The following is a 27,622-nucleotide window of genomic DNA, read 5'->3' on the forward strand; positions in this document are numbered from 1 at the left end:
ACAGAAGTACGACCTAAGTCTGTACGCCACTATGCGAAGACCCGAGGACCTAATATTTCACAACAAACTAAAAACTCACAAAATTTGAAGATATTTTAAATAACAATTTATTATAATATCAATTAAATATCATTTTTATCCATCGATAACATGAATTGTTCTGTACAGCAATAGTTGTTCTCCTGGGATCTGCGCATCCATCCACGATCTGTGTTCTAATGAAGTGCAGGAGGAATAATAAAAACAGCACCGTGCGGGAGTGTAGGTAATCTCTCCAAAGTTCTCGGAAAGCCTGAAAATGCATCACGATCGGTTTGATTGTGAACAGATATGTGGACGGACGGACATCGAGACCGGTTTTATGAGGTCATCATGAGGGTACCGCTTGATATTACGCATTGAAATAGAGATATGAATACTCAAGTGAGTTTATTATATGTCTATGATTGATAGCTTATTGACAGCTCAATAACATGAGCAATTTACTCTGGCGTATAGTGATTAATAATAACATACTGTACAAAAGGTTTTACGAACTCAACTTAGTGGTCCTTTAAAAAATGGGAAACATTTTTATTTCTTTTTTGTGCAATAATTCCTCCCATTTTGCAAATGCAGAACATGAACTGTTTAACGACCATAATCATCAAAACGAATTTTGAGGGGCCTCTTTAGGAAGACAATAATATCATTACTATACATGTCAAAGCTTGTTTCATTTCATGCAGTAATAAAAATCTGATGGTGGAACAAAAAAAGGGACATGCCAAAATATTAATGTTATATAATATAATATAATATATAAAATATATATATAATCATAACTATACATGTCAAAGCTTGTTTCATTTCATGCAGTAACAAAAATCTGATGGTGGAACAAAAAAAGGGACATGCCAAAATATTAATATAATATAATATAATATATAATATATATATATATATAATCATAACTATACATGTCAAAGCTTGTTTCATTTCATGCAGTAACAAAAATCTGATGGTGGAACAAAAAAAGGGTCGTGCCAAAATATTAATATAGATTTTAGGAGTGGGTGACTCGGATATTAAATAATTACGAGCATAGACCCGTGCTCCTCACCGAGTTGAATGGATGGCAAAAGGTGGATGAGACATAATAGTTGATGTTATGGGAGCTGTGGAGGGTCATGAGGGATGTGATGCGCTATGGTTACCTGTCCTTAGTTTTCTCAAGAACCTCCCTGTGGATGACATTTTGGGTGAGGGTCTTGTTGCTGATTCGTCCTTGTGAGGAATTATTGTCCACTTTGGTAGATATATAGGAGGAAGCTCTTGCACGTGAAAATACAACATATAGTTGGCCATGGGAGAACACGGGGACTGGGAGGGATATTCCGAGTTTACCAAATGTTTGGCCCTGGGATGTGTTTATGGTCATGGAGTCCGCGAGTCTGACTGGAAGGTTGGCGTCTGATGGGGCAAGTTTAACATGATATTGGCCGAGACTGAACAGGAGCAGAAATATATCGATAAAAATAAATCTTTACTTTAAATACAAAATGTTTCTTGTTACATTATTTGTGTCAAATTCACCTTCTGAGGAGGTCAGCACGTGCAGAAGAGGTTTCACATTGCAGACGCTGTTTTCGAGGAGTGGCATTACGCCTCTCAACGGTGACGGTCTGTCGACGACAGACGTGATGACGTCACCGACTGACCGGTGATGTCATGACGGAATTACGTCTCAGCGGTGACGTCACACGTCGCCGTGCAAACGAATGTAAAAATTTGAACATCGCCAAAAATTCCCAAAGCTGTCCGTGTGGCGCGATCTCACAAAGCCCATGCTGTTCATTAGACCACAGAGCACCTGCGTACCGAAAATGGCGACAATCCGTCCGGCAGTTTTGGAGGAGATACGTCAAATTACGCGCACACGTAAACAGAAATAATATATAGATATATAGATAATGTTCTTACTCTGAACAACAACAACAAAGAATGGGAGAAAAGGAACAACCGAGCCAACAAAATGTTGAGAAACACCTCAATTTTATCGTCAGATTTTTTTTTACCTTTAAAAAACATTTTCAAAACAACAATGTATTTTTAGTTTGTGAAAGATCAGGCATCGTTGTTATAATGTAACGGATTACAAAGTTTCTTGTGGCTGGAAAGATCATTTTTAAAACCCTTTTGGCTGGGCGGTGTTCTCGTATTCAAGGTCACAGACGGTCCATGTGAACACGTTCCCTTCGATGTTTGTGTTTTTCACACGTGGTCGATGGAACATTAACACGAGGAAAGACTTGTTGTCCACGTGTAACCCGAAACTTCTTTGCGCCCTTCCGAAGTTGAAGAATAATTAACGAGGGACTATGTCCCTCCGCCATGCAGCGCCAGCTGTTGATACGTCCGGTTGTTTTTGCCCTTCGGGTGAGTTCACATCGCCGTGTGCTGCACGTCGGGGCTTCTTTATACACAGCTGGTGTAGTACGGACCCCTCAGCCGTTCCGGCAACCTTCGTTCGTCAAACCGAACCAAAGTCAAGACCTTCCTGCTCCGCTCATTCAATCTGCTCTTCCTGGTCCCATCGTGTGGGCAATCTTGCAGCCGCTACGACATGTGGTCTCTGTATTGTTGGGAAGGTGTGCGACATTCGCTCTTCTTCCTCTTTCTTCAGCAGTGATTATACAATGAGTGTTCCGTCGGTGTTTGAATAATAAACTGATAAAATACACATCGTCCACTTCACTGGTGTGTTCACTTACCAAGCAGCTAACTAGCACTTACCAAGCAGCTAACTAGCACTAACCAAGCAGCTAGTTAGCGCTTACCAAGCAGCTAACTGGCGCTTACCAAGCAGCTAACTCGCGTTTAACAAGCAGCAAGTTAGCGCTTTGCAAGCAGCTAACTCGCGCTTACCAAGCAGCTAACTCACGTTTATCAAGCAGCGAGCTTGCGCTTACCAAGCAGCTAACTCGTGCTTACCAAGCAGCTAACTCAAGCTTACCAAGCAGCTAACTCAAGCTTACCAAGCAGCTAGCTAGCGCTTACCAAGCAGCTAACTCATGCTTACCAAGCAGCTAACTCTCGCTTACCAAGCAGCTAACTAGCACTTACCAAGGAGCTAACTCAAGCTTACCAAGCAGCTAGCTAGCGCTTACAAGCAGCTAACTCACGCTTACCAACAGCTCACTCATGCTTACCAAGCAGCTAAGTCGCGCTTACCAAGCAGCTAAGTCGCGCTTACCAAGCAGCTAACTTGTACTTTCCAAGCAACTAGCGAGTGCTTACCAAGCAGCTAACTCGCACTTATCAAGCAGTTAACTAGCGCTTGCCAAGCATCTAGCTCGCACTTGCTAAGCCAGCCGTTCCTTATCAACGGTTTCGAATGGAGTCCTTGCTTGAGAGCTGAAGCCACTTGGCAAGCGCTCCACGATAACCTTGGTAACTGAACACAAGAACACACCACAGTCACTCACGACAACGCAATGACCGCAATAATTGATCCGCCAATCAGGTGGATGGAGGTTATGTTTTCACCCCTCTCTGTCTAAGCAGGATATTAAAAGGTGATGTACAGATTTGGACGAAATGTGGTGGATAGGTTGGGTGTGTGACAAGGATGCATTGATTCGATTCTGGTGAAGATCCTGATCAGAAACTAGAATTTTAAAATTGAGCTTCCCCCTGTAACTATACCGATAGCATGGTCCCGAGGGTTACCAATATTTTTCTTCTTCCAGTGCACCTTGAGGTCTTTCAACATTGGCCACATCCATCCCCACTCCCCGCAGAGAAGGACAAGGTACCTGCTTTCAATGTTTCAAAATGTTGCCTGGAAAAAGCCTGTTCACAGAGGGAGGTCGAAGGGAACACCAGACGACTTTTCACACATTCCTTTGTCAGAGCTGGGTAAGACGAAGTCATTGTTGACCAAAATCTTGTCAACGACAAACTCTTGAAAGCATCTCTGACGTTGAAGTCATTGACTAGGATGAAAAATTTGTCCTGCAATTCATCTGGAAGGGATCTCGGATCCACCTCGAGTGGATTTCGAATGAGTTGACGATCCAAGTCACCAAGGTCTGCAAAGCAGTAATTCAACTCCTGATTGAGGCAAAGTAGATGGTCCTGGACGAGGACACTGATCTCATCCACTTGCTCTTCATGGAGGGCCGACAAGCCGTCGGTCACATTCTCAAAGACATTAAAACCGCCTGCTCTGACTTTTTCTTGCCACAGCTGCGGCTTCATCAGCAAAGTTTGAACTTTGTCGACCAAGTCAAGCACAGCAGTCGAGGACCCTTGGAGCGATTTGTTGAGTGTGTTGAGGTGAGAAAATGTTTCCATGAGGTAAGCCAGCTTAGTGATGCACCTGTCTTTCGTCTGACAGTTTGTCTACGAACTGCTTGGATTCTCCCTTCTCACTCGTGTCGAATAATGATTTTATCTCTACTTTCAGTGCCATGGCTCGAGCAATCACGTTACCTCTTGAAAGCCGTCTTACTTCCATGTTTAAAAGGAGCGACTCTTCCTCAGCGTTAAAGTCTCGACATAGGAGGTGGAACGTCCTCGTGTTCAAAACAGTGGATTTGATGACCATGGTCACGACATCAGGTGCAGTTTTGAGCATTATATGCAGAGTCTTCGTGGCTAATGCATCGCGGTGAATCATGCAGTGTAGCTTGCTTGTGTTGTGGTTGGCCACTTTCACCAGTGCTTGGAATCCAGAACGACATCCCAGCATTGCAGGGGCTCTACCTGTCGTACATCCCACATTTCCCCATGAGAGCCCATCTTGTTCAAAGAAGTTTGATACTGCCTCAAAGGTGTCTTCTCCCTTCATTGTGATTCCCAAAGAGTGATAAAATAAGAACACTTCCTTGAGGACTGAGTCCTTTATGGACCGTGTGTGGACCAGTAGCTGAGCATAGCTGGAGGTGTTGGTTGACTCACCAAGTTGAATCGCAAAAATGCCCAGGGGGTCTTCTTTAATTTCTGCATTCACTTGCTGTTGGATGTCTACTGTTGAGTCGCAACTTCTTCGACGCACAGTATCATTGGAGAGCGACACCATGTTCAGCATTTTCGCAACAATCTCTCCCAAGGTGCAACAAACAATATCCTTGCATTATGGCAGTATCAGAGTTTTCACAGTTGTGTGCGGTTTGTTTTGTTTTCTTGTCAAACTCTCAGAGCAACCATATACGAGGCACAGAGATGAGGTTCGTTTTGCTGATTGACCTGACCGCCATGATCAAACTGAGCATGTTTTAGAACAAGTTCCTCTCTCTTGAAGTAGGATAGATCTCAATCGGTAACTTTGAGATGGCAACTGGAAAAAGTCGCCTGAGAAGGATCGGCTTCATGGATCCTTCGGACAGCTCTCCCAGTTCCGACGGCTGAAAAGCCTCCCCATAGCATGATGCTGCTACCACCATGCTTCACGGTAGGGATGGTGTTAGGTGGGTGATGAGCTATGCTTGGTTTCCGCCAGACGTCGCACTTTGCATTCAGGCTAAAGAGTTCAATTTTCGTCTCATCAGATCACAGAATCTTTTGCTCTCAGAGCCTTTCACGTGCCTTTTTGCAAACTCCAGGCGTGCTGTCATGTGACTTTTTGTCGGGAGTGGCTTCCGTCTGGCTACTCTCCCATAAAGCCTAGATTTGTAAAGTGCTACAGAGACTGTTGACCTTCCAGCAGGTTGTCCCATCTCAAACAAGGAAGTCTGTAGTTCTGTCAGAGTGGTTATTGGGTTCTTTCTTACCTCCCTGGGTAGTTTGGTCGTTCGATATTCTTTCCATTTCTGAATGATGGAGCTCGTTGAGCTCTTGGGAACTTTCAACACTCTCGAAATTGTTTTACACCCTTCCCCAGATGTCTGCCTCACAATTCTATCTTGGAGTTCTATGGACAGACAGTTCCTTGGACTTCCTGGTGGAGTTTCTGCTCTGACATGCACTGTCAACTGTGGGACCTCACATAGAAAGGTGTGTTTCTTTCAAAATCACGTCCAGTCATTTTGAATTGGCCACACGTGGACTCCAATCAACTTGTGGAGACATCTCGAGGATGATCAAAGGACATTGGATGCACCTGAGCTCAATTTGGATTGTCATCGTAAAGCGGTTGAATACTTATTGATGCAAGTCATTTCAACATTTCATTTATAATTGATTTGTAAAAATTTCTAAAAAAATGTTTGCACTTTGTCGCTATGGGGTATTTTGTGTGGATCGGTGAAAATTTTCTTTTTAATCTAATCCATTTTATATTAAGATTGACTCAACAAAATGTGACAAAAGTCCAGGGGTGTGAAGGGCCGACAGTACTTTGAACGGCATCTCACATGGGGGTGTTATGAATGGTACGAAGAGCATAAGGAGAGTAAATCTCGTATGAGTGTCCCTCCCCCCCCCCCCCTTTCTTACCTGCGATAAATACTGTTTGAATTGACGTCCTGCAGTCGAAAAGCTAACAGCAGTTTTGCTCGAAAACGTACATTATTTATCAATTTCAGTGTTTGTGAGAAATCCATCATCATGTTAGATGTGGTGCATTGCTTATGCAGAGCAACCTGTTGAGAATGCTTGTGGTGTGACAATCCCAAACTTTGCAACACGTTTGGTTCATTTCAGAAGGTGAGACAAGGTTGTGGGATTCGAGTGGCGATCCAAGGAATGAGAAAACTCACTTGCTCCATTTGTCTTCCAGAAATGGAGGTGTTCAGATTGCTCGTTCAGCCACATCCCGCTTAGTTCTGCGTTGGCAAATGGACGGTCACGTCGTCGGAACTTCAAACGGCGAAACAGATGATCATTACCGGGGGGCAGGTCCAGGCTGTGCAGGTGGTGATCCAGCTGCTCAAAACCAGTCGGGAATGGCAGTCTGCGTGACATGGGACTCGTGCATAGGCACATTAGGAGGAACGCACCTTTGGTCCATATCTCTCGGCGTTTGTCATTGACGGCCTGCTGCAATTTCTGCATGACACTGGAATCGTATTCCCTTGTGAATTTTTTGTTTGTTTGTTTTGTTTCATGTGGCATATCGTCAATCAGCAGGATTCCCTTGACATCAGAGAAATTGAAGGCATGATCTTTCCAGATCACTTTTAGGTGTGAAATCTGTTGCGTTCACAGTGATCCCTTGTGTTTCCATTGCACGGATTCTAATTTGCCTTCGGGATCCCAGTGGTGAAGCCACACTTTATCATCAGTTACCGGACTTGTGCTAAAGTTGGCTGGATCTGCGATGATCAGTTCAAGAAGTTCACAAAATCAAGCCAGCCGTTGTTGCCGATTGTCGGTGCTGAGTTTGTGGAGGACTCATCTTGCTGAGACATTGGACATGCCCAAGTGTTGAGGGTAATGGTTAAAACGCCGCTTTGAGAAATTCCCAAGTTCTGTGGTTATTTCTGTGACCTTAACACGGTGATTCTCCATGACGAACGTGTTGACCTCGGCAGCAGTTTGTGGGTCGGTCGCATCTGCCAACCCTATTTAGGCTGGGGCCATCTTCAAGTGCCTCGCATCCTCGTTTAAAGTCAGCCACCCATTTGACGAGAACAGACTGAGGGTACACCTTCGTCATACACGACCAATGTGTGCTCATGGATTCATTTTGAGTAACACATTCTTTGCATAAAAGTGATGACAGGTCGATGCTCAAAGTTTACTAATACCCCTAACGATGCGACTTGGCACACTTTTGCATGATATTCTATCGACCAAAAACATTTCGGATTGTTTAAACTAATGGCAGATACCAAACATGCACGTAACTTTATGAGCAAAATATCTCGGCTGTCGGTCACCATCGAATGTCCCGAATCTATAACTTCCTTGAATGTCCCTCGACTGCAGCTTTATGCAAAGGTGCAACTTGCATGTGTAAATGCAGTAAAGATTTCTCGACTGAGCAATTTCAACCATTCATCTTGTCTCTGCTTCAGCTCATGGAGGAGCACGGAGAAAACATATTGCCGGCTGACGATCCATGGCTCAGGTTTGTGAGTGCTGTGTTGCAGCACATCATAAGCAGGAACACAGATGCTCCTCAGATCTCTGCTGTGACCTGGAAGGTCAACGTTGTGGATGTGCCAGAGCAGAATGCTTTCGTGTTGGTGGTACGTATACAAATGGCTATCTTCAATTTATATTAAGAGGGAAAGTAACGTCCACATGAGTTGGTGGATGTGAAAGATCCCACGGTATCCTTCGCAAAGAGTGGGCAAGCTATTGCCGGCACCATGGACAAATTACAAATTATTGCTTTACCCACAGAGAGCATTGCATCTTTGGCACAGTCTTGCTCCACAGCAAATGATGCTACCCCAAAGCCATGTGCTGCATATAAGAGAAGAAGATGAAGAAGAAGCTTAAAAATGACACAATAGTAGTATTGTTTGCCTTTGTGCTCCCACTCTACACCCATGCTTATGAGAGTTATCACATCTCTCATCATATAGGTGAAGATTACCTCAATGCATCAGCCTCTGTTCAAGTACTGTGGCCATACAGACTCTGCCAACACATTATGTAAATGAGATTTGCAAGTTAAAAATTGTGTAAGTGCTAATTGTGTAAAATTGTATGTGATGCTAATTTTAAGCAGAATGCTTTTGTTTTGTGATTACAGGTGAAATGTGAATGAAATGCAAGTGAGATGCAATAAAAAATTCTGTTAAAATATGTTTTTTCTGCACTGTATTAACAAGTAGTCACAAGTGCAGTGGCACCTCTCCACCACACCCCCCCCGCCCCACACTCCACCCTCCCCATTCCCTCCTTTCCTTCCAGAGAACGGGCACGTGTTTGTCTTCACCGGGATGCTGAGAGTAACCTGTGATGCAAACCAAATGGCAACCGATCTGAGCCATGAGATGGTGCATGCTCTTCTTGGCCAGTCTGTAAGGCACCATTTATCGTCACGACGTCGTCCCATCTCCATTGGTGTTTTCCGTGAATGACATTGCAAACCTGGGTTTGCTGCGACCTTGTGTGTGCAAGTGCCTTTCTAAGTTTTGGATCTTCTGTTTGGGGCATTTTGTTTGTTGTTATTTTTTTATTATATTTCCAGTTACGGATTGGCCCTGTTGGTGTTTCTTCCCATCTGAAGCCCTTGGCCCTGGCTCATAATGTAGGGGACCCAGGTTCAAATCCCATGTGTGTTGTCCATTAATCATGTCCTAATGTCCTTGTAATAAATGTAAAAGTGCACATGCCCACTAATGTTGTTGTGCTGCATGTGATCTCTGTACAAGTTCCTCCGTAAGCCTCAGCCTCCTGTGAGAATTAAGCAAAAACAATTATATATTTGAGACGTCAGAGTCAAAATGAAAGCATGAAATGATTCATTGTATATGTGTTTACAATTTTAGGAAAGAGGGGAAAGAAAAAAAAAAAAACATTATTCAAATAAAAATATCTGCCAAGAAGGTATGAGGGTGGGGTTGGATTGGGGTGGAGATTAAGGGAAAGAGCAGAAAGAAAATATATTTGAAAAGTGTCTCAGGGTCCTCGGAGTCATTTGCTAACGGTACACTGATTTATCACTCTCACAAGAAGAGTGAGACAAACTGCCAGTAGAGAGGTGTCGGAAGCTCATTTATGGTGAGAGGAAATACTTGAGTGCAGTTATTTTGTCATTTTGAGGGGCAAACCTCCATGCCACCAAATATTAAGTCGAGGGTGTCATCAATGCCATTTCTTTTTATTTTTTGATTTCAAAAGATATATTAAGTTCTGAATCAAAAACAATGGTTCTGTAATATTAACAGTGAAATAAAGAATTTTGGAAACAAAATACTTTTGTCAATTTCAACGTATTTATAGAGAAAATTGTGAGTTATTTTTAAAAAGTGCAAGGATGCCAATATTTTTGGCCACGACTGTATCCTGCAAATATCGTCCAATGCGTTTATGGTGCTTCACCTGTCATGTATGATCCTCTGCTTATTTCTAGACTTGTTTTGTTATTTTCGAATAAAGATTGTGCATCGTTTGTAGGTGTGTTTGGATGTTCATTCGAGTTCAGCATTCTGGGAGCAGATGCAATTTCATAGGGAGATGAATGGTGAGGAGCAGCTGCCACGGTGGCTCTCAACACACCCGACCTTTGGACAGCGAACGAAGGTCATCGACACATTTATACCGAAGGTCAGGTTGCTTATGCCACTCCACATACTTTTCATCGAGGTCATGGACTTGCTTATGTTTACCTGTATACCTGTATCGAGGTCTTATACCAGACCTGTCTACCCCGACTTCAATATGTGTGGAAATTTCTTTCGCAAAATCATTATCGGAATAAAGGAATCTTTACTACTAGTGGTAAGTATGCATCCATGCATGGTGAAGAAAAATAAAAGATGACAATGTAACATCTTTGTTAAACATTGATAGCAAACTTGGTCTCATGTGCAAAGTCCAACCTTTGTTTTTTGGTACCTTGTTTTTGAAAACCAATCCCCATTTCATTGTATGTAGTTGATATAAATAATATACATGCATGTAAGTTGGGATCATGTAAGAGCCAGATTTGGACATAAAACGGCAGATTAGCATACGAGTGTAACGGATCGATGCGACATCGTGCGTTCGCTGTTTTGCGTTAAAAAATGCACCAGCTTGCGTCGAGGTAAGGTGGGCCCGTGATGCCGGAAGTGTCAAACCAATATTATGACATTACACAGAACTTGAAGACATAAAAGACCTGAATGCCATTCTCCATCTTTTTTTCTTTTTCCACTGAAGGCAGTGGAGTTATCGAAGCAGTGTCTTTGTCCACTACTGCCAGAGTGTGACCCCCGAACACAGGTTCGTATCGCACGTGAGCTGGTTGGCCTTTCTGGCCCTCTCGCACTCAAGCAGCTCAGGCCTTCCCAGGCCATCTCTCAAGAGACAGCACCGGACTTGTCTCACCCAGCGACGGTTGAAGCAGCGCAAGGAGTCACGGCGTGACGGCTTGGAGTAAATATCATCCATCGCTCAAATTTGTAGCACTTTACCACGTGGACACTTGCACTCAGAAAACGATGTGCTGTTGAATGTCGCTTTCGTTTCACATTCACGGTTTTGCTAAGTTGAGGTGATTTGATGAATTATCCTTCATAATTGTTAAATGCCTGTGATGGAACAACTATCTCTCAATAATTGGTTATCCCAAAGATTATGTTTCTTGACTTGTGAATGCAGTGAAGCTCAGAGTGCAGACCTCCATTATTAATTGGTAAATGAAATATTTGAATAATTTCATTACATTTTCTTGTGAAATACAAAAAATGAAAAATCCAGTCCCAATTGAACACATTTAATTTCTACTGTACGAGGGCCATGGACCTTAACGATTGAAATACTCACAAGTCCAAGACACCCCAAAGTATCTTTTATTTTTCAAGATATAAAAATTCGAAAAAGTATTTTTACCAATTGTAAAAGCTTTTGCACATTGCAAAATAAAAAATGTCTGTCTTGTGGGAATATCTGTCTCATTCGTTTAACTTTGTGAACATTTAGAGGGCTGGCAGACTGGCTTACAGCTGTGCACACTCAACTCCAAGCTGTCTCACCTGGCCAGGAATCTCAAGTCACCTATGAACTGTCATCCTGGTGCTTCGCATGCAGGGTGATTCATCAATGTGCATCATCCATGTGGAGGTCCATCTGCTAGCAATGGATGTTAAAGATCCCATTGTATCTTTCGTGAAGAGTAGGTGAGTTATTGGTCACCCTGAACAAATTCCTGCCATCTGCTGGAAAAACAAAAACAAAAAAAAAACATTCCTTTCATACCATGAGGCACATAGGGCTGCCGTGGAAACTTAATTTGGTTCAGGAGTACAGTCACAACTGGATGGGTCACCCCTGACACAGGATGTCTGCTGAAAAGGTAACAGCAAACCACCTGGCATGATCTTTACCAGGAACTGCTTAGACGGCGCTGATACTGTCACGAGTGTGGGACATTTGATTGATTATTTACTTTTTGAAAGCCCCACAAATGTTTTGGATTCATTGTTTTTCAGTCTTTAATTTTGAGTTCTTCCAAAAAATTATTTTTAAAGAGTTAAGATTTCTCAGTTTGTTTATCATCAACTGCAAAGTATCTGGGATAAAAAAAATTACCTGAATATTTTGGTATATTTCACAAGTACTTTAAAAAAATAGCCATATAGGGGATGGAGTTATTTGCCCCACCAGGTGGGGTGAAAATGAGGCTGGGTGTGCGCAGCCGCTCGCCATGTCGCCACAGGGCGAATGCCCCTTACATGTGGCTAATATTTTAAACCACACATTAGCCACTGTGGCTTATCCATATTTTAGTGGTTTTTTTTTTTTACCAGTTTTAGACGAATTTTGGGTGATTTTAGCACAGAATTCAACCTTCATTGAGACGGCCGCCATTTTGTATGTTTTGATTACGGGGGGAGGGGTGGGGGCAAACCCCTCGAGACGGTGATTTTTTTTTAAATGTCGTGAACCAACGGTGGAATATTACTAGTGATGAAAGTTGTTGTCAAGTTTCATCGGAATTGTGTGTGTAGTTTCTGAGAAGAAAGCAAATACAGTTCCTATTTTGAGGGTCAAACCTCCGTAAACACCCTTGGGCCCGATTTTTTTTTATGCCGTGAACAAACTTTTTGGTACATTACGGGTGATGAAGGTTGTGGTCAAGTTTCATTGAAATTATGTGGAGTTTGAGAGGAAAGCAAACACCTAATTTGGGGGGTGTGGTCAAACCTGGACCAACCTGCCGGGGCTCGTGGCAGCATGCACTCCGCATTGGTCCTCCGGAATAAGCACGTCTCGGTCGCACACCAACCGCGAGTTTAGAGCCAGTGAAAGGCAGAGGTGACGAGGAGCAGTGAAGAAGAGGGCGAACAGAAATTATGTAAAAAGCGAACAGAAATTGCAATTTCTTTGCAATAGGGACCGACAAAAACGTGGAACACAAAAAAAATTACCGTGAAGTGGGTGGAGTTTGCGGGGATAGATGTAATCAACATCACTGTACTCAGTACCACTGGGTGAACACTTTGAATCACCTCATTTACCTCTCACAGGTGTTGAACAAATCTCCACTCATCCTTCTGTGGCTTTTTAACCGGCAAGATTGGTGTGTTGCACGGACTGGAAGTTTCCACAACTATCCCTTGTTCTTTCAGTGATTTAATTGCCGGTGCGATTCTGGCTTCCGCCTCTTTTCGGAGGGGATATTGGCGTCCATTTGGTCAACACACTCCAGGTTTGAGTTTGACCATGAAGGGTGCTGCCACGATGATGCGACCCACATCATCATCATGCTGGGTCCACTATTCTTGCGGAACCTCTTCTCGCAGACTTTCTGAATCCTTTGTCTCACTTTCCATTCTCGTCAGCATCTCACGGTTGGGAGGGAGATCAATTTCTTCCACCATCCCTTGGAGAACCTGTTCCTTTAAATCACAAATCCACCCTTCGTTATTTACCAATATAAGCACTTGCCAATGTAACAAGGTTGCAGAGCAATCCACCGCGACACCCTGCCGGCGATAAACCATGAAGCCTAAATCCTTTAGGTGATATCCCACCGCTGTGGTTATTGTAACATGCGAGGGTACTTCCGATCGATACTTCATCAATCGCCTTTGTTCTTCCACGAGCTTAACTTCCACTGCAAGGCCTTCTTTTCCAATCATTAAGCGGCAGATGGACAACTTATCAGACTTACCCAAATGTGGAGCTATCCTCTTCGCAAATGCCACATCATTTCCAGTTACATCGGAGTAACTTATACACTGTGGGGGATCGTAATAAGTACGTGTCATTACCTGTGCATTTTCTGGACAATTTTGTTTGCTTTGGCTCTCTGTCAATATCGCATCTCAGCACATGAGAACATCACGAATCGGCAGTCTTGGCAACCTTCACCATTAAACAACTGGTTATGGTGCCATTAAAACCCTCATTGCGAATTGTGCTTTCTTTGGGGGGATGTCAACATACACCCCTTTCTTTGTACATGCCATCGTGCATCCAAACTGACATAGCAAGTCTCGACCTAACAAGTTCGCTGGTGTGGTGAGAAGGAATGCATGTTTCTCCTGCAATGGCCCACATCTTTCTGGCAATTTTACTGTTGTATCCCATGTTTGAACCTCACCCCCTCAACCCACTACCTGATTTCAAAACCCCTGGCAGTTCTTTGACTGCAATTGTGGAGCGAGTGGCCCGATCGACAAAGAAAGAAAGCTCCTTGCCTGAGGTGTTCAGAGTAGAGGTCGGCTCCTCTGTTGGACTCAATGTCAGCCTTGCTCCTTTCCTCGAGGGTCCACTCCCATCCTGTCAATACCTTCGTGAGTTTGCTGGCGGGGGACCTGGTCCCCATCTTCCTTTGAGACAATTTTATCTCCAGTGTCCCCAATTTCCACACACAAAACAAGCATCTGATGGGGGATTGCCCCTCTTGCCTCTGCTTTCCCGACCCCTATTTCGCAATCTATTTTGGTGTCTCCAATCCGACCGTTTGCGGGGCCTTGGGGATCGCCTTTCCCTTTCCAGTAATGGTTGCCGTTGACTCTCATCCTCTTCAGAATCGGAATCCTCTTTTCATCTGGAATTACAGGTCCCTGAGGACGGTGGAGGGTGTCACAACTCTCTTACCTTATCTCGCAATACCATCGAAAACACTTCTTCCTTTACCTTTACTTCCTTCTCTGCCTTCTCCTCATTTCTCTCCCTGATGTCGAAAACTGTTTATCTTATTCACTTAGAGTGGTGTCTTTGTCATGGTCTTCAACTGGGCGTGACTGGCCTCTGCTGCTCTGCATATGTCTACCACTTTGGGAAGGTCAAGATCGTTTTCACGGAGTCAACCACGGGTTCCCAACCGGGGGGAAATTTCCCCCAGGGGGGAAATTTGGGTGTTTCAGGGGGAAATTCTAGTCTGGAATTAAAATTCTGGAAATAATCAGAAAATAATTGGAAAATAATTTCCAGTCATAGCCTTCTGTTCTTCTCTTCTCAGGAGTACCCCTTTCCTGAACTTTACCCACTTTCATTCTTATGTTTTATTTTCTTTCTTCTTTTTTAGTTTGTTCTTTTCTATTACATGTCTTAATATGATCTCTCTTGTTCTTTTCAGGTCCGCAAGTGATCATGTCGAAAAAACGGATATATTCAGAAGCATATCGAGACTTCGGTTTTACGTTCGTTGTGAATAACGGGGAACATCTGCCACAATGTGTCATCTGCACAAAGACCTTGGGGAATGGTAGCATGAAGCCATTCCAGATGAAGCAACACCTTCAAGGATGCTATCCCGAACTACAGAACAAGGATCGTGAATACTTCAAGCTGAAACAAAATTATCTGAAGAAGATGAGACTGGACTCAACTGGAACGTTTCGTCAGCAAACGGACGCTATTGTGAAAGCGTCATACGAAGTCTCGTACAAGATTGCGAGGGAGAAGAAACCACACACAATTGGTGAAACATTGGTGAAGCCCTGTATGCTGCAGTGTGTGAAGTTTGTCCTTGGTGAGGCTGCCCACAACAAGATGAACCAGATTTCCCTTTCAAACAACACCATTCGGTCACGGATCAATGATATGGCTGAGAGCATCAAGAACCAAGTTGTTCAGAAGGTTCGAGGGTCACAGTTTTTTTCGATTCAACTCGACGAATCGACAGATGTTGCGAATCTGTCCCAGCTGTTGGTCTTTGTTCGTTATACCACCGAAAAAGGAATTGCAGAAGAATTCCTCTTCTGCAAACCTCTCCAGACCACGACCAAAGCTCAGGATGTGATGGACCTTCTCAATGACTTTTTCGAAGACAGCAACATCAGCTGGGAGTCTCTGGTTGGGGTGTGCACGGATGGTGCCCCAGCCATGCTCGGCTCTCGATCAGGGTTCGTCACGCTCGTCAAGCAAAAGAATCCGGCAGTGGAATCGACACACTGTCTGATCCACAAAGAGGCGCTTGCTTCGAGAACTCTCCCCAAGAACTTCAAGCAGCATCTCGAGACTGTCAACAAAGTCGTCAACTTTATCAAGGGTTCCGCTCTGAACACTCGGCTGTTCCGTCGGCTCTGTGAAGGCATGGAAGCCGACCACGAATCGTTGCTGTTTCATACTCAGGTGAGGTGGCTCTCAAAGGGAAACATATTGCAGCGAGTCCTGGAATTGTTTGATGAGGTGGTAGCCTTCCTTCGGGCCCAAGAGAATGTTGTGCTTCTGGAGGCGTTGAAGGGTGAGTTTTTCCGTGTGTCCTACTTGTCCTACTGGTACACTGTCCTACTTGTCCGATATTTTCAGTGCATTGAACGAGCTCAACAGGAAACTGCAGGGCAAAGGGACCAACATTCTTTTTCAGTCGGACAAGATCAGAGCTTTCGTGGCTAAACTGGAACTGTGGAAGAAAAGAGCGGGGAGTGGAAGTTTTTCCTCATTCCTCGCTCTGAACGAATGTGTGGAGGATATGGAGGATGGTCTGCCTGATCCAATAGCTGAGGATATCAGACAACACCTCCAAGGCTTGGAGGAAGAATTCAAGTATTACTTCCCGGGGATCACAAACGAGAGCAACGAGAACAAGCTTATCAGAGACTCATTTCAGAGGAACGTTGATGATGTGCCAGAAGCGTGGCAGGAAGAGTTCCTGGACTTGAAAAACGACTCTACAGCGAAGGATGCCTTCCAGAATATGGAACTGGAAGAGTTTTGGACCCAAGTCTGAGGAACCTACCCGCTTCTTGCGACCAATGCTCTGCGGATATTGGTCCAGTTTTCTTCCACCTACCTGTGTGAGACAGGATTTTCGTCACTGGTACACCTCAAAACAAAGGCACGCAACAAGTTGGAGGTGGAGGCGGATCTTCGCTGTGCGCTCTCCATAACTCCCCCAGACATTGAAGGACTCATGAACGGCAAACAATGCCAGAAGTCACACTAAAATACTGTGTTCTTATTCAATGCAATTTAATGTTCGCTGTGTTAGTGCATTTGAAAAATAAATTAGTAAATAGTCTCAGTGTGTTTTAACTGTTCTTTCTCTCATACACATGAAGGGGGAAATCTGGATGGTTGAATTGGGTGCAGGGGAAATGACAGAAAAAAGGTTTGGAACCACTGGAGTAAACGCTCCTTCAGGCGTAAATGCAACATCGCGAAGGTTATATGGTCTTGAACCATGTTCTCCGTTTCTGCAAAACTGTACAACATGGTCTCCATCCTCAACTCGGTGTCATCCTGGTCAAAGGGTCTCCCCTCTTGCCGTCGGTTTTCCCACAAACGGTTCCTTTCATAAACTACATTCGTTCGTGGATGACAATATTCCTCAAATTTCTCACAAACCGAGTCGACTATCTTCCTGTCCGTGGGTTCCCTGAACGTGAATGTGTTGTTCACGTCAACCGCGGCCTGGCCGGCTCAATGAAACAAGATGGCGACTTTCTTGCTCTCCAGTATCGACTCTGTCCTTTGCTTTGTCCTGACGCCTCCAAAAACAGTTCAAACAGCTGTCTCCATCGGCGCCAAACATCGCTGAGGTTCGAAGCATCCAGAGACAGTGGTGGCGTTGGTTTAAAACTCTCCACCATGAGTCGATGTGAACAACCTCTGTCACCATGGAATGAGCCAGAGAGGGTTCGACCCCACCTGTCCATTTACTGTTATTACTACTACAGGAACTACTACTACTATTACTACGACTACTACTACTACTACTACTACCACTACTAGTACTACCACGACGACCACAACTCCCCACACTGACGTCGCGCAATGTATCCCATGGTAACAGTAGAACGGTTACGTCACAAACGTCAGGGTATTGTCCCGAACAATCAGTTCGATGTGGATCTGTCGCGGTGATCGACGTGTGTCAAGTCGGCTCCCGAATATTTCATTGAACATTCATCGAAAGAATTTATTTATCTCTCAAGATGCGGATCGTGAAGAAGAAAACACAACTGAGGTACCTCACACGGACTTTTCACAACATTCAGTTAATTTTAGCTCGTCATGTCGTCGAGTGTTTTATCCTCCGTCTCCGTGTGGTGATCCGTCCCGTCAGCGGAAATACGTCATCACGTCGTTCGTGCTTTCTCAAACGGAGTTATTTATTTATTAACGATAATAATCTCTGTGATGATTTTAATTCCAAGAACGAAACCACATGTACGAACGGACTCATTTATATATGAAGTTACTTCATGGAGAAACTCCCGCTCCCCTCAAGATCATTTGCTGTTTAATAATTTCGATATTGTAGATTCGGGGTTGTTCCCCCTTGTGTTGAAGACCCTGTTTTCCTGATCCCTTGTTTTTTACATGAAGGACGAGTCATTGATGTGTGCGCCATCCCACCAAAGGATGTGAAGGTAGAGAACCATCTCCCAGCGCTGGGGGTCTTGGTGGATGTTAAAGATCCCATCATGTCTCGTGTAAAGAGTTGGCGAGTTATCTCCGGCATCCTGAACAAATTACAAATTCCTGCCGGTCACCAAAAGGATTGGTCAACCAATTCGTGAAAGACTTGTGCCATAACTGTTCCCACTGCAGACCCAAAACAAGGGATGGGTGGTGGAAAAATAATAATATGAAGAGAAAGTTTAAGGTTATAAGTTTGTCTTTGTCTGGAAGAAGTGAACATGGGAAGTGTCTGGAGATATCTGATCTGAGAGAAGTGATGCACAGGATACCACTTCAACCACACCGATTAAAATATGTTATCGTCACACAACAACCTTCCACAACATATACATATACTGTCTACATATGTATGTGTATATATATATATATATATATATATATATATATATATATATATATATATATATATATATATATATATATATATATAAATACACTATAGTAAGAGACAAGATGGGTCACTCGATTCGATGAAGAACGGGTTATTGAGATTCTAAACTCATCAAGAAGATTTGTGTTTAAAGTTGAAGCAAAATTTCACCCGATAGTGCACCACGGTATTGATGGACCAAATGGCCTTATTTCCTTGTTTTGAGCCAACTCATTGATGATCAGACAAACGAACACTCGAACAAACAGAGAATTGCCTTGCGGGTGTGGGAAAGGAGTGTTTTGTGGGAAAGGAGTGTTTTGTGGGAAAGGAGTGTTTTGTGGGAAAGGAGTGTTTTGTGGGAAAGGAGTGTTTTGTGGGAAAGGAGTGTTTTGTGGGAAAGAAGCGTTTTGTGGGAAAGGAGTGTTTTGTGGGAAAGGAGTGTTTTGTGGTAAAGGAGTGTTTTGTGGGAAAGGAGCGTTTTGTGGGAAAGGAGTGTTTTGTGGGAAAGGAGTGTTTTGTGTTGAAGGAGTGTTTTGTGGGGAAGGAGTGTTTTGTGGGAAAGGAGTGTTTCATGGGAAAGGAGTGTTTTGTGGGAAAGGTGCGTTTTGTGGGAAAGGAGTGTTTTATGGGAAAGGAGTGTTTTATGGGAAAGGAGTATTTTGTGGGAAAGGAGTGTTTTGTGCCCATGACCTGACCCTTGGTACCCCCAGCATGGATGTAAAAAATGGTGGAAATTGGTCCAGCCGTTTTTTTTTACCCTCTCCAGAGGACTGGTTGTTGTATTTGGGTCATTTGTCTTTGCTTGTTTATCTGTGCAGAACGCCATGTTTGTCTATTAATTACGTACTGTTGGAAAGTATGTCCATTAATTAGGTCCAACTGCAATGTTCATGCTCTGTCAATTAATGATGTTTCGTGGGAACGTGAGTGTATATTTATTACATAAGTAAGAAAACGTGAGTCCATCTCCGACGATTTGAAGGTGATTTTGGCCATTAATTCTGTACAATGGGAACCATGACAATATTCTCCTACGACCTCGATATACAGAACCTAAAGATTCCCGAAAACTATTGAGACTCTTTGGAACCTTAAAGACCCCTTGGAACCATTAATACCCTTTAGAACCCTCAATATCCTTCAGAACCCTCAAGACCCTTTTGGACTTTCAACTCAGGTTTTCCAGTTTGCATTTTCTGAAGCATCAACTTTGCAAAGGCCATGTGAACACGCCAAACATTGACCCTTCATGTCCATTCATGGTGTTAAACCCCTCCAAGTCAGTACCATCCCCCTCTTCTGCTCCTCACTCGTTCTGCCTCCTCTCGACTTCAACCTTGTTCTGCCCCTTCAAAACTTATCCCTCCCTATTGCTTCCTTCAGTTTGATCGAGCTGAACTCTTTTCTCAGCCCCAGGATGCCTCTGGTTGTGACTTTCCCTCCGTTCTCATCTAAGGTTTTTGTGTTGCACCATTCTTCCAATGGTGATACCTTCATCTGTATTTTTCTCTGAGATGACATGGACAAACTTTTATTCATTCATCCCAACTCTCTCTTCCTCATTTGTGGGGACTTTAATTGTCATCACGTGAATTGTCTGTGTTGTTACTTTTCTCACGAGTCATGGCACTTCTGCAAAAGACTTTTATGACTCCATCGTTCTGATTCAATCTGTGAACTTTCCCATCCGGATTTCTCCAAATGGAGAGTCTTTCCTCATGGATTTGTTGATGACCAACTTCCCCGCCATTGTATAACACTCGTCCTCAGCCCGAGTTGGCTTTTCTGATGATGTGTTGGTGAAGGTCAATCTCTCCCGCCATTCTCAGAGAACAACCTCGGTGCCGGCAAGTCTGGCAGGAACTGCAAGCAGCCATCACACTTCAGGACTGGTCTCCTTTGTCGACCGCCTCTGGTATTAACTCAACCTGGGAATTCTTCCACCGAAACCTGCTCTCTCTTATGCACAGATTATTATGATCTCATCTTCAGTTATCTTATCTATCCTCCTGCTCTTGGTACTCTGAATCACGGGGTGAGACTGTTGCTTTAAAATAACTTGCATTCTCCTCCTGGAAGGCAAATCCAACGGAAGGCAACCTCAGATCATTCCACAAAGTCGCAACAAGTGGGTGTTTACCCTCAGGAGAGCCAGAAAACAATATCTGTCCAATCTCCTGAATTAACTTTAAACCTCGACTCCTTCCTCTAAAACCTGGTGGCACCTTGTCGAGTCTGTCTCTGGAGGATGCTCCCCTTCCATTCCTTCTCTCACTTCAAATGGCAACACAGCCGACTGTTCGTGAGAAGGCTGAATGCCCCAATTCCGTGTTTGCTTCAAAATCTTGTGTCCCTCATCCCTCTCTGTCTGTACCCATCTTTCCCAGTGGTACCCAGCAACTCCTCAATTCTGTGTCTTTCGCATCTGAAAAGGTGTAAAAGTTTCTGGCAACCTTACACTTTGACTCTGTGACTCGACCGTTCAGCATCAGCTCATGTGTCCTTCAAACTTGCTCTTCTGCTCTTGCACGATCTCTTTCTGCCCTTTTCACCCTGTTATTTACCATAGATCTATCTTCTCTCTGCTTGGAAATCAACCATCACAGAATTACATAAAAAGGTGTAAAAATGCCCTTGTTGACATAAAATAGTTCCTTTCCCCCAACAGCCTCATCTTAGATCATCAAGTCAGATTCAGACCAAATCACTCACTGCACCTCAGACATGCAGCTTCAACTCTCCCAACAATGGATGGAGGCCCTCAATGTCAGACATGAGATTTGGGCCATCTCACCGAGCATATCTTGAGCTAATATTTTAGCCTGGCATCCTGCCCTGCTCTCCAAACTCTCTGACTTTGTAATCCAAGGCCAACTCCACTGTTGGATTGCTGACCTCCTCCCTTCTCGTAGTCAACATGTGGTTCTCAAAGGAACCCTTTCATCTCCTCTCCCTGTCAAGGCAGTGTTCCACAAGGCAGTGTTCAGGGCCTCATATTATTCCCAATTCTCATCAATGATCTCAATTACTCTCTGGAAACCCCCTCTCTCTCTCTTTGCTGATGACCACTCTCTGCCCTGAGATCCCTCATCTCTCTGACAGACAGACAGTATCGTGGAATCGCTTAACTCCAAAACATGGCAGACCATTAATTTTTTTGACAAAAGTACCAAACTTGGTATCCCGTTTCCTGTGACCATACTGAACGATTTTAGAAGGGGAGCCCGGGTCGGCCCCTCATGGGTCGGCTTCGGCAGACATTTTCCAAGATGGCCACCATTGGGGGTGGGGGAAGGCATGCATCACTATATAAAAGGAATATATTGATGAAACGGCGATTTTAACATCTGTTTAAAAGTTTCCAGTGATATACAATAAAATTTCACTGTAAAATATTTCACCCAATTGCATTTTGTTCAAAATGGCTTTAAAATGGCGGGAAACTTAAAATAGGGGAAATGGAAACAAGAATGTCCATATAGTCTACAGTCTATACTGTAATTTTTTTGAAACGAATTTTCTTAGAAACTTCCCCATATTGACCTTCGTTGATTCCTGAACTTCTTGGAAAAAAAACATCTGAAATTACGATTTTATGGCATATTTTGTTCGTTGTTGCCATGGCAACCGAACCCAAGATTTCATAAAAAGTACTTTTCGGCGGTGTAATGGTGACGTATGTCACAAAATTATTGACACAACCTTTTTTTACATTATGCATTTTGCAGATAATGTCAAAGTATTCTGTCTTGTTGAATAAATTTCAAATGAAATGCATAGTGCACGCCGTTAGTATCGGTGAACAAGAGGGTTTGATTGGATGTTGCCGGTCATCAGTGTGAGAATTTGCCTACCTTATGCATCGCATGGGTACTTGCATAAGGCGCTGCATGGCAAATCGGACTTTACGCATTTGCAAGTCCTGCACGGCGACTTGCAGCCACATTTAATAAGTTCTTGGCAAGCAGCTGACACTTGTGGTCGTGTAATCCACACTGCGTACCATCGAATCCCGTCTTTGCGCCACCCGAATTCTGCTGGCGACGGAAGTAATGGCATGGTCTCGCTGCATGTCCATATTCCAGTCTGATAGACTGCCCGCTTCAGATGCTGATACAAGGCATCCTGGAATATGTAATCAAGGTTTCGGATTAGAACATGTGCTGCAACCAAAATTCAGGGTTGGATAAACGGCATTTTAATTGAGGATTCGTTTCCGGTTCGACAGTCAACCTCTCAAACCCTGACAAATATTGGAGCTCACCTGTGTGGGTGGAAATCGATCCAAAGAGGATTTATCGTGATGACAGAAGAGATCTTTTCTGCAGGCGTTGACTGACGATAAGGTACTGGATCGACCGTACAGCTTGACTATGTATTGCTCAATAAGTTTGAAAGGAGCTTCATTTGTGTGAAGATTGCAGAACGGGTGATCGGAGATGAACATGAACGCATCATTCACTTTCTCAAAGTCCATCCATACCTTGTACGCCGTCTTCTTACCAATGCCCATGAAAGCAGACGTGGTGTCACACCAGTCAAGCTGTGGAATATTGGTAGACACCGGGACGCCCGATATCCAAGTTCCAAACAATTGTCGTTGACTTTGTAATACGTGAAGTTCTTTCCCATTCCGAAGGCGACCCATAGAACCAGATCCGAACAGCGACTCAGAAGCTTGTGAAACAGTGTTTTCATGAAGCATTTTTGAACAGGAGGCCTTTTGTGACTTCATTTGGCACAGGGTTAAAATCTACATTTGCAAAGTTTTCAAGTCAATGAAGCATCAAAGATAAATTTTACAAAAGTAAAATGGTGTCAACTCGATTGCGAACAGACGGACACAAGGTAGGCCCACGTAATTTTCATGGCATTAAATTGGTCAGAAACCCAGACTAAATTTACGTGATAAGGCAGTAGAAACAAACGCTAGTCTCAGAAAATGCTTCATGAGGAGTGTTTTCCGCAACAGGCCTAAAATTCATGGCCTCGGGTGTGGGGAGACCGACTGACGATGGATGGCACGGTGGGCTGCTGTAGTCGGTGATAAAAGCAACACAATACCCGTCAGGATGCAAGGAGTGACCAGATTATTCCAAATCCATCACAATGAATGTTTTTTAATGAGCGAAATCTGATAAATGTCACGATACAGTCATTGTTAGTCGCCTGTTCTGAGCAAAAATGATTGAGAAAACTTCGAATTTCCATACTTATCCACACGTAAGCTGCCATTTTGTTGCAAGTTGTCCTATCCTCCAGCGGGAAAAAGGAGCACAATTTGAGTGTGGTGACGTCGCCCCGGCGCGATTTTTCTTTCTCTTTCAAAAACCACAAAAAACATCTCTTGCCCGTGCTCCCCTTCTAAATTTGTATTTAATCATCTGAAGAAGCCGTATGCCAAGTTTGACACTTTTGTCATAAAAATACATGTTTTCATGTGAAGCCACTACACCAGCAGCCTCTTCCCTCTCCTCAGACCTTGAGAAAATCATAAACTGCTCAAACACATGGAACATGCCTTTATCTATCTATCTCTCTCTCTCTCTCTCTCTCTCTCTCTCTCTCTCTCTCTCTCTCTCTCTCTCTCTCTCTCTCTCTCTCTCTCTCTCTCTCTCTCTCTCTCTCTCTCTCTCTCTCTCTCTCTCTCTCTCTCTCTCTCTCTCTCTCTCTCTCTCTCTCTCTGTCTCTCTCTGAAAGGATCACAACACAAACCATTCCATATACTTTCTCAACAATCCTCTTAAAATGGTTCAGTCTTTCAAAACTCTTGGGTCTTACTCTCAGCCATGATCTCTCTTGGGCAAGCCACATTTCAAAATTGGCCTCCAACGCCAGACGCTGACTGGGCATCCACGGTCGTGCAAAATCCTTCCTTGGCACACCTGAGCAGCTTTCCACCTCCAAGGCTTTCATCCGCAGCTTGATGGATTACTGCTCTCCCCTCTGGGCTGCCTTCCCTGCTCAGGTCAGCACCATGCTCAGCTTGACGCTGTGGAAACAAAGTCGATCAAGATGATTGGAATCTCTCATGATGAAGCTGAGTCAATGGCCCTTTCACTTCACCATCGCTGACAGGTCTGTGATCTATCTGTCTTCTTCTGCCTCATTTCTGGACTTGCACCCGTTGCCCACTCCGTGCTTTGTCATGCCCAGGTATTAGCAGGATGAACGATGTTCACCTGCAACCCCCTCCTGTTGAAACTGCCTCAATCCAGAATCACTGCTCACCTCCACTCATTCATTCCTGTTTTTTCCCACTTGTGGAACCACCTTCCATACTCTCTTGAAACTCATTGTTCCCTCCAGGTATTCAAGACAGGTCATTCCACGATCTCAGGTCGTTCCCCATCCAAAATAATGATCCTTTCAAAGCCCCTTTCACCACCACGTATCCCTCCCAAAATTTTGCTTCTTGGGAAAAATTCCAGAGACCACAAGGGGAGTACAGCATGCACACAAGATTTTTTGAATGAACGTTATTTTCTCTCGTCTGGCATTTTCTACAAACGATGCAATGTCCCTTCTTTTGTGTAATTTAACACGTGGCACATACCACATAAAAGGGTCTTTTTTATGCCCCTGGAATTTTTCCCAAGAACACCCGTTCTTTTCCATCGATGCTCTTTTGCACATCTAAAGGGGGGATAGAGGGGTGGAAAGAGAGAGGAGAAGATGCATGAGGCGACAGATCCCTAACCTCGTCTTGGATAGGTTCATGAGTGCAGCATGTACCTCCATGGGATGCTCCACTTGGAGCGATCCCACCTTGAGGGTTGGCGTGTTATCTCCGGCCAGTCACCTTGCTGGGGCTCGTGGCAACGTGTGCTCTGCACTGGTCCTCTGGAATAAGCACGTCTCAGTCGCACACCAATCGAGAAGTGAAGGGCAGAGGCAACGAAGAGCACTGAAGAAGAGGGCGAACAGAAATTACGTAAAAGTTTAACAGAAATGGCAATTTCCTTTGCAATAGGGACTGAGAAAAACATGGAACACAGTACACAATTACTGTGGAAGTGGGTGGAATTTGCGGTGATAGATGGAATCAACACTACTGCACTCAGTTCACCCACTGGGTGAACACTTTTGAATCACCTCATTTACCTCTCGTAGTTCTTCGCAAATTTCCCACATATCCTTCTGTGGCTTTTTTAACCCGGCCAAGATTGGTGTGTTGCACAGACCTTTGAAGTTTCCACAACTATCCCTTCTTCTTTCCAATGGTTTAATTACCGGTGCGATTCCGGCTTCCGCCTCTTTTCGGAGGGGATATTGGCGTCTATTTGGTCAACGAACTCCAGGTTTGAGTTTGACCATGAAGGATGCTGCCATGATGATGCGACCCACATCATCATCATGCTGGGTCCACGATTCTTGCGGAACCTCTACTCGCAGATTTTCTGAATCCTAAGTCTCACTTTCCGTTCTCGTCAGCATCTCACGTTTTGGTGGGAGATCAATTTCCCTTTAGAAGGTCAAGATCGTTTTCACGGAGTAAACTCTCCTTCAGGCGTAAATCCGACATGGCGAAGGTTATATATTCAATCCATGTTCTCCGTTTCTGCAAAACTGTACAACATAGGTCTCCATCCTCAACTTCCGGTGTCATCCTGGTCAAAGGGTCTCCCCTCTTGCCGTCCGGTTTTTTCCCATAAACGGTTCCTTTCATAAACTACATTAGGTTGTGGATTACAATATTCCTCAAATTTCTCACAAACCGAGTCGACCATCTTCCTGTCCGTAAGGTTCCCTGAACGTGAATGTGTGTTCACGGCCAACCGCGCGGCCTGGCCGGCTCAATGAAACAAGATGGCTTACTTTCTTGCTCTCCAGTATCGACTCTGTCCTTTTGCCTTTGTCCTGAGCCCCAAAACAGTTCAAGCAGCTGTCTCCATCGGCGCCTAAATATCGCTGAGGTACGAATGGCGATCCAAGAGACAGTGGTGGCGTTGCTGAAACTTCTCCACCATGAGTCAATGTGAACAGCCTCCTGTCACCATGAGATAGAGCTAGACGCAGGGTTTGACCTCTGTCCATTTACTACTAGTACTACTACTACGATTACCACATGACGATGACTACAGCCACAACTCCTGCACCCAGCGTGGCGCAGTCTGTATCCCATGGTAACAGTAGAACGGTTACGTCACAAACGTCAGGGTATTGTCCCGAATTTCAATCAGTTCGATGTGGATCTGTCGCGGTGATGGAACGTGTGTCAAGTCAGGTTCCCGAATACTTACTGAACATTCAGAGAAAGAATTTATTTATCTCTCAAGATGCGGATCGTGAAGAGAAAGAAAACGCATAACTGAGGTACCTCACAGCGGACTTTTCACAACATTCAGTTAATTTTTAGCTCGTCATCAGTGTCGTCGAGTGTTTTATCCCTCCGTCTCCGTGTGTGGTGATCCCGTCCCGTCAAGCGGAAACATACGTCATCACGTCGTTCAAAGCTTTCTCAAACGGAGTTATTTATTTATTAACGATAATAATCTCTGTGGTGATTTTAATGCCAAGGACGAAACCACATGTCCGGAACGGACTCATTTATATATGAAGTTACTTCATGGAGAAACTCCTGCTCCCCTCAAGATCATTTGCTAATAATAATTTCCGATAATATTATAGATTCAGGAGTTGTTCCCACTTGTGTTGAAGACCCAGTTTTCCTGATCCCTGGTTTTTTTACATGAAGGACGAGTCATTGATGTGTGCGCCATCCCACCAAAGGACGTGAAGGTGGAGAACCATCTCCCAGCGCTGGGGGTCTTGCTGGATGTTAACAATTATCCCCATCATGTCTCGTGTCAAGTTAAGCTGGCGAGTTATCTCCTGGCA

At 44.1% G+C, this 27,622-nt stretch overlaps 2 protein-coding genes across 5 annotated transcripts in view; both read left to right on the forward strand.

Annotated features, from left to right (window-relative positions):
* LOC147024449 (uncharacterized) overlaps positions 1-27,622 on the forward strand; it is an 80,144-nt gene that overhangs the window by 26,152 nt on the left and 26,370 nt on the right. The window contains exon 5 of the mRNA XM_085887031.1: positions 17,919-17,950. Within this exon, the coding sequence (XP_085743157.1) occupies positions 17,919-17,950 (32 nt within the window). The remainder of the gene's footprint in view (positions 1-17,918; positions 17,951-27,622) is intronic.
* Positions 2,169-11,472, forward strand: LOC147024451 (metalloendopeptidase OMA1, mitochondrial-like). 4 transcript variants are annotated; one of them, XM_085884407.1, is made up of 6 exons: positions 2,169-2,630; positions 5,867-5,979; positions 7,944-8,117; positions 8,791-8,900; positions 10,000-10,149; positions 10,747-11,472. In XM_085884407.1, exons 3-6 carry the CDS (start codon positions 7,988-7,990, stop codon positions 10,951-10,953), a joined length of 597 nt encoding a protein of 198 aa, XP_085740533.1. In that variant the 5' UTR covers positions 2,169-2,630; positions 5,867-5,979; positions 7,944-7,987; the 3' UTR covers positions 10,954-11,472. The 4 variants fall into 4 exon arrangements, with proteins under 4 accessions (XP_085740533.1, XP_085740532.1, XP_085740534.1 ...); XM_085884406.1 differs by lacking the exon at positions 5,867-5,979; XM_085884408.1 differs by lacking the exon at positions 5,867-5,979 and having other exon boundaries at positions 8,019-8,117.

This window comes from Eptatretus burgeri, chromosome 6, assembly GCF_056783735.1.
Source record: "Eptatretus burgeri isolate ZD-2024b chromosome 6, Ebu_testis_v1, whole genome shotgun sequence".
In the NCBI taxonomy this organism is placed as follows: Eukaryota; Metazoa; Chordata; class Myxini; order Myxiniformes; family Myxinidae; genus Eptatretus; species Eptatretus burgeri.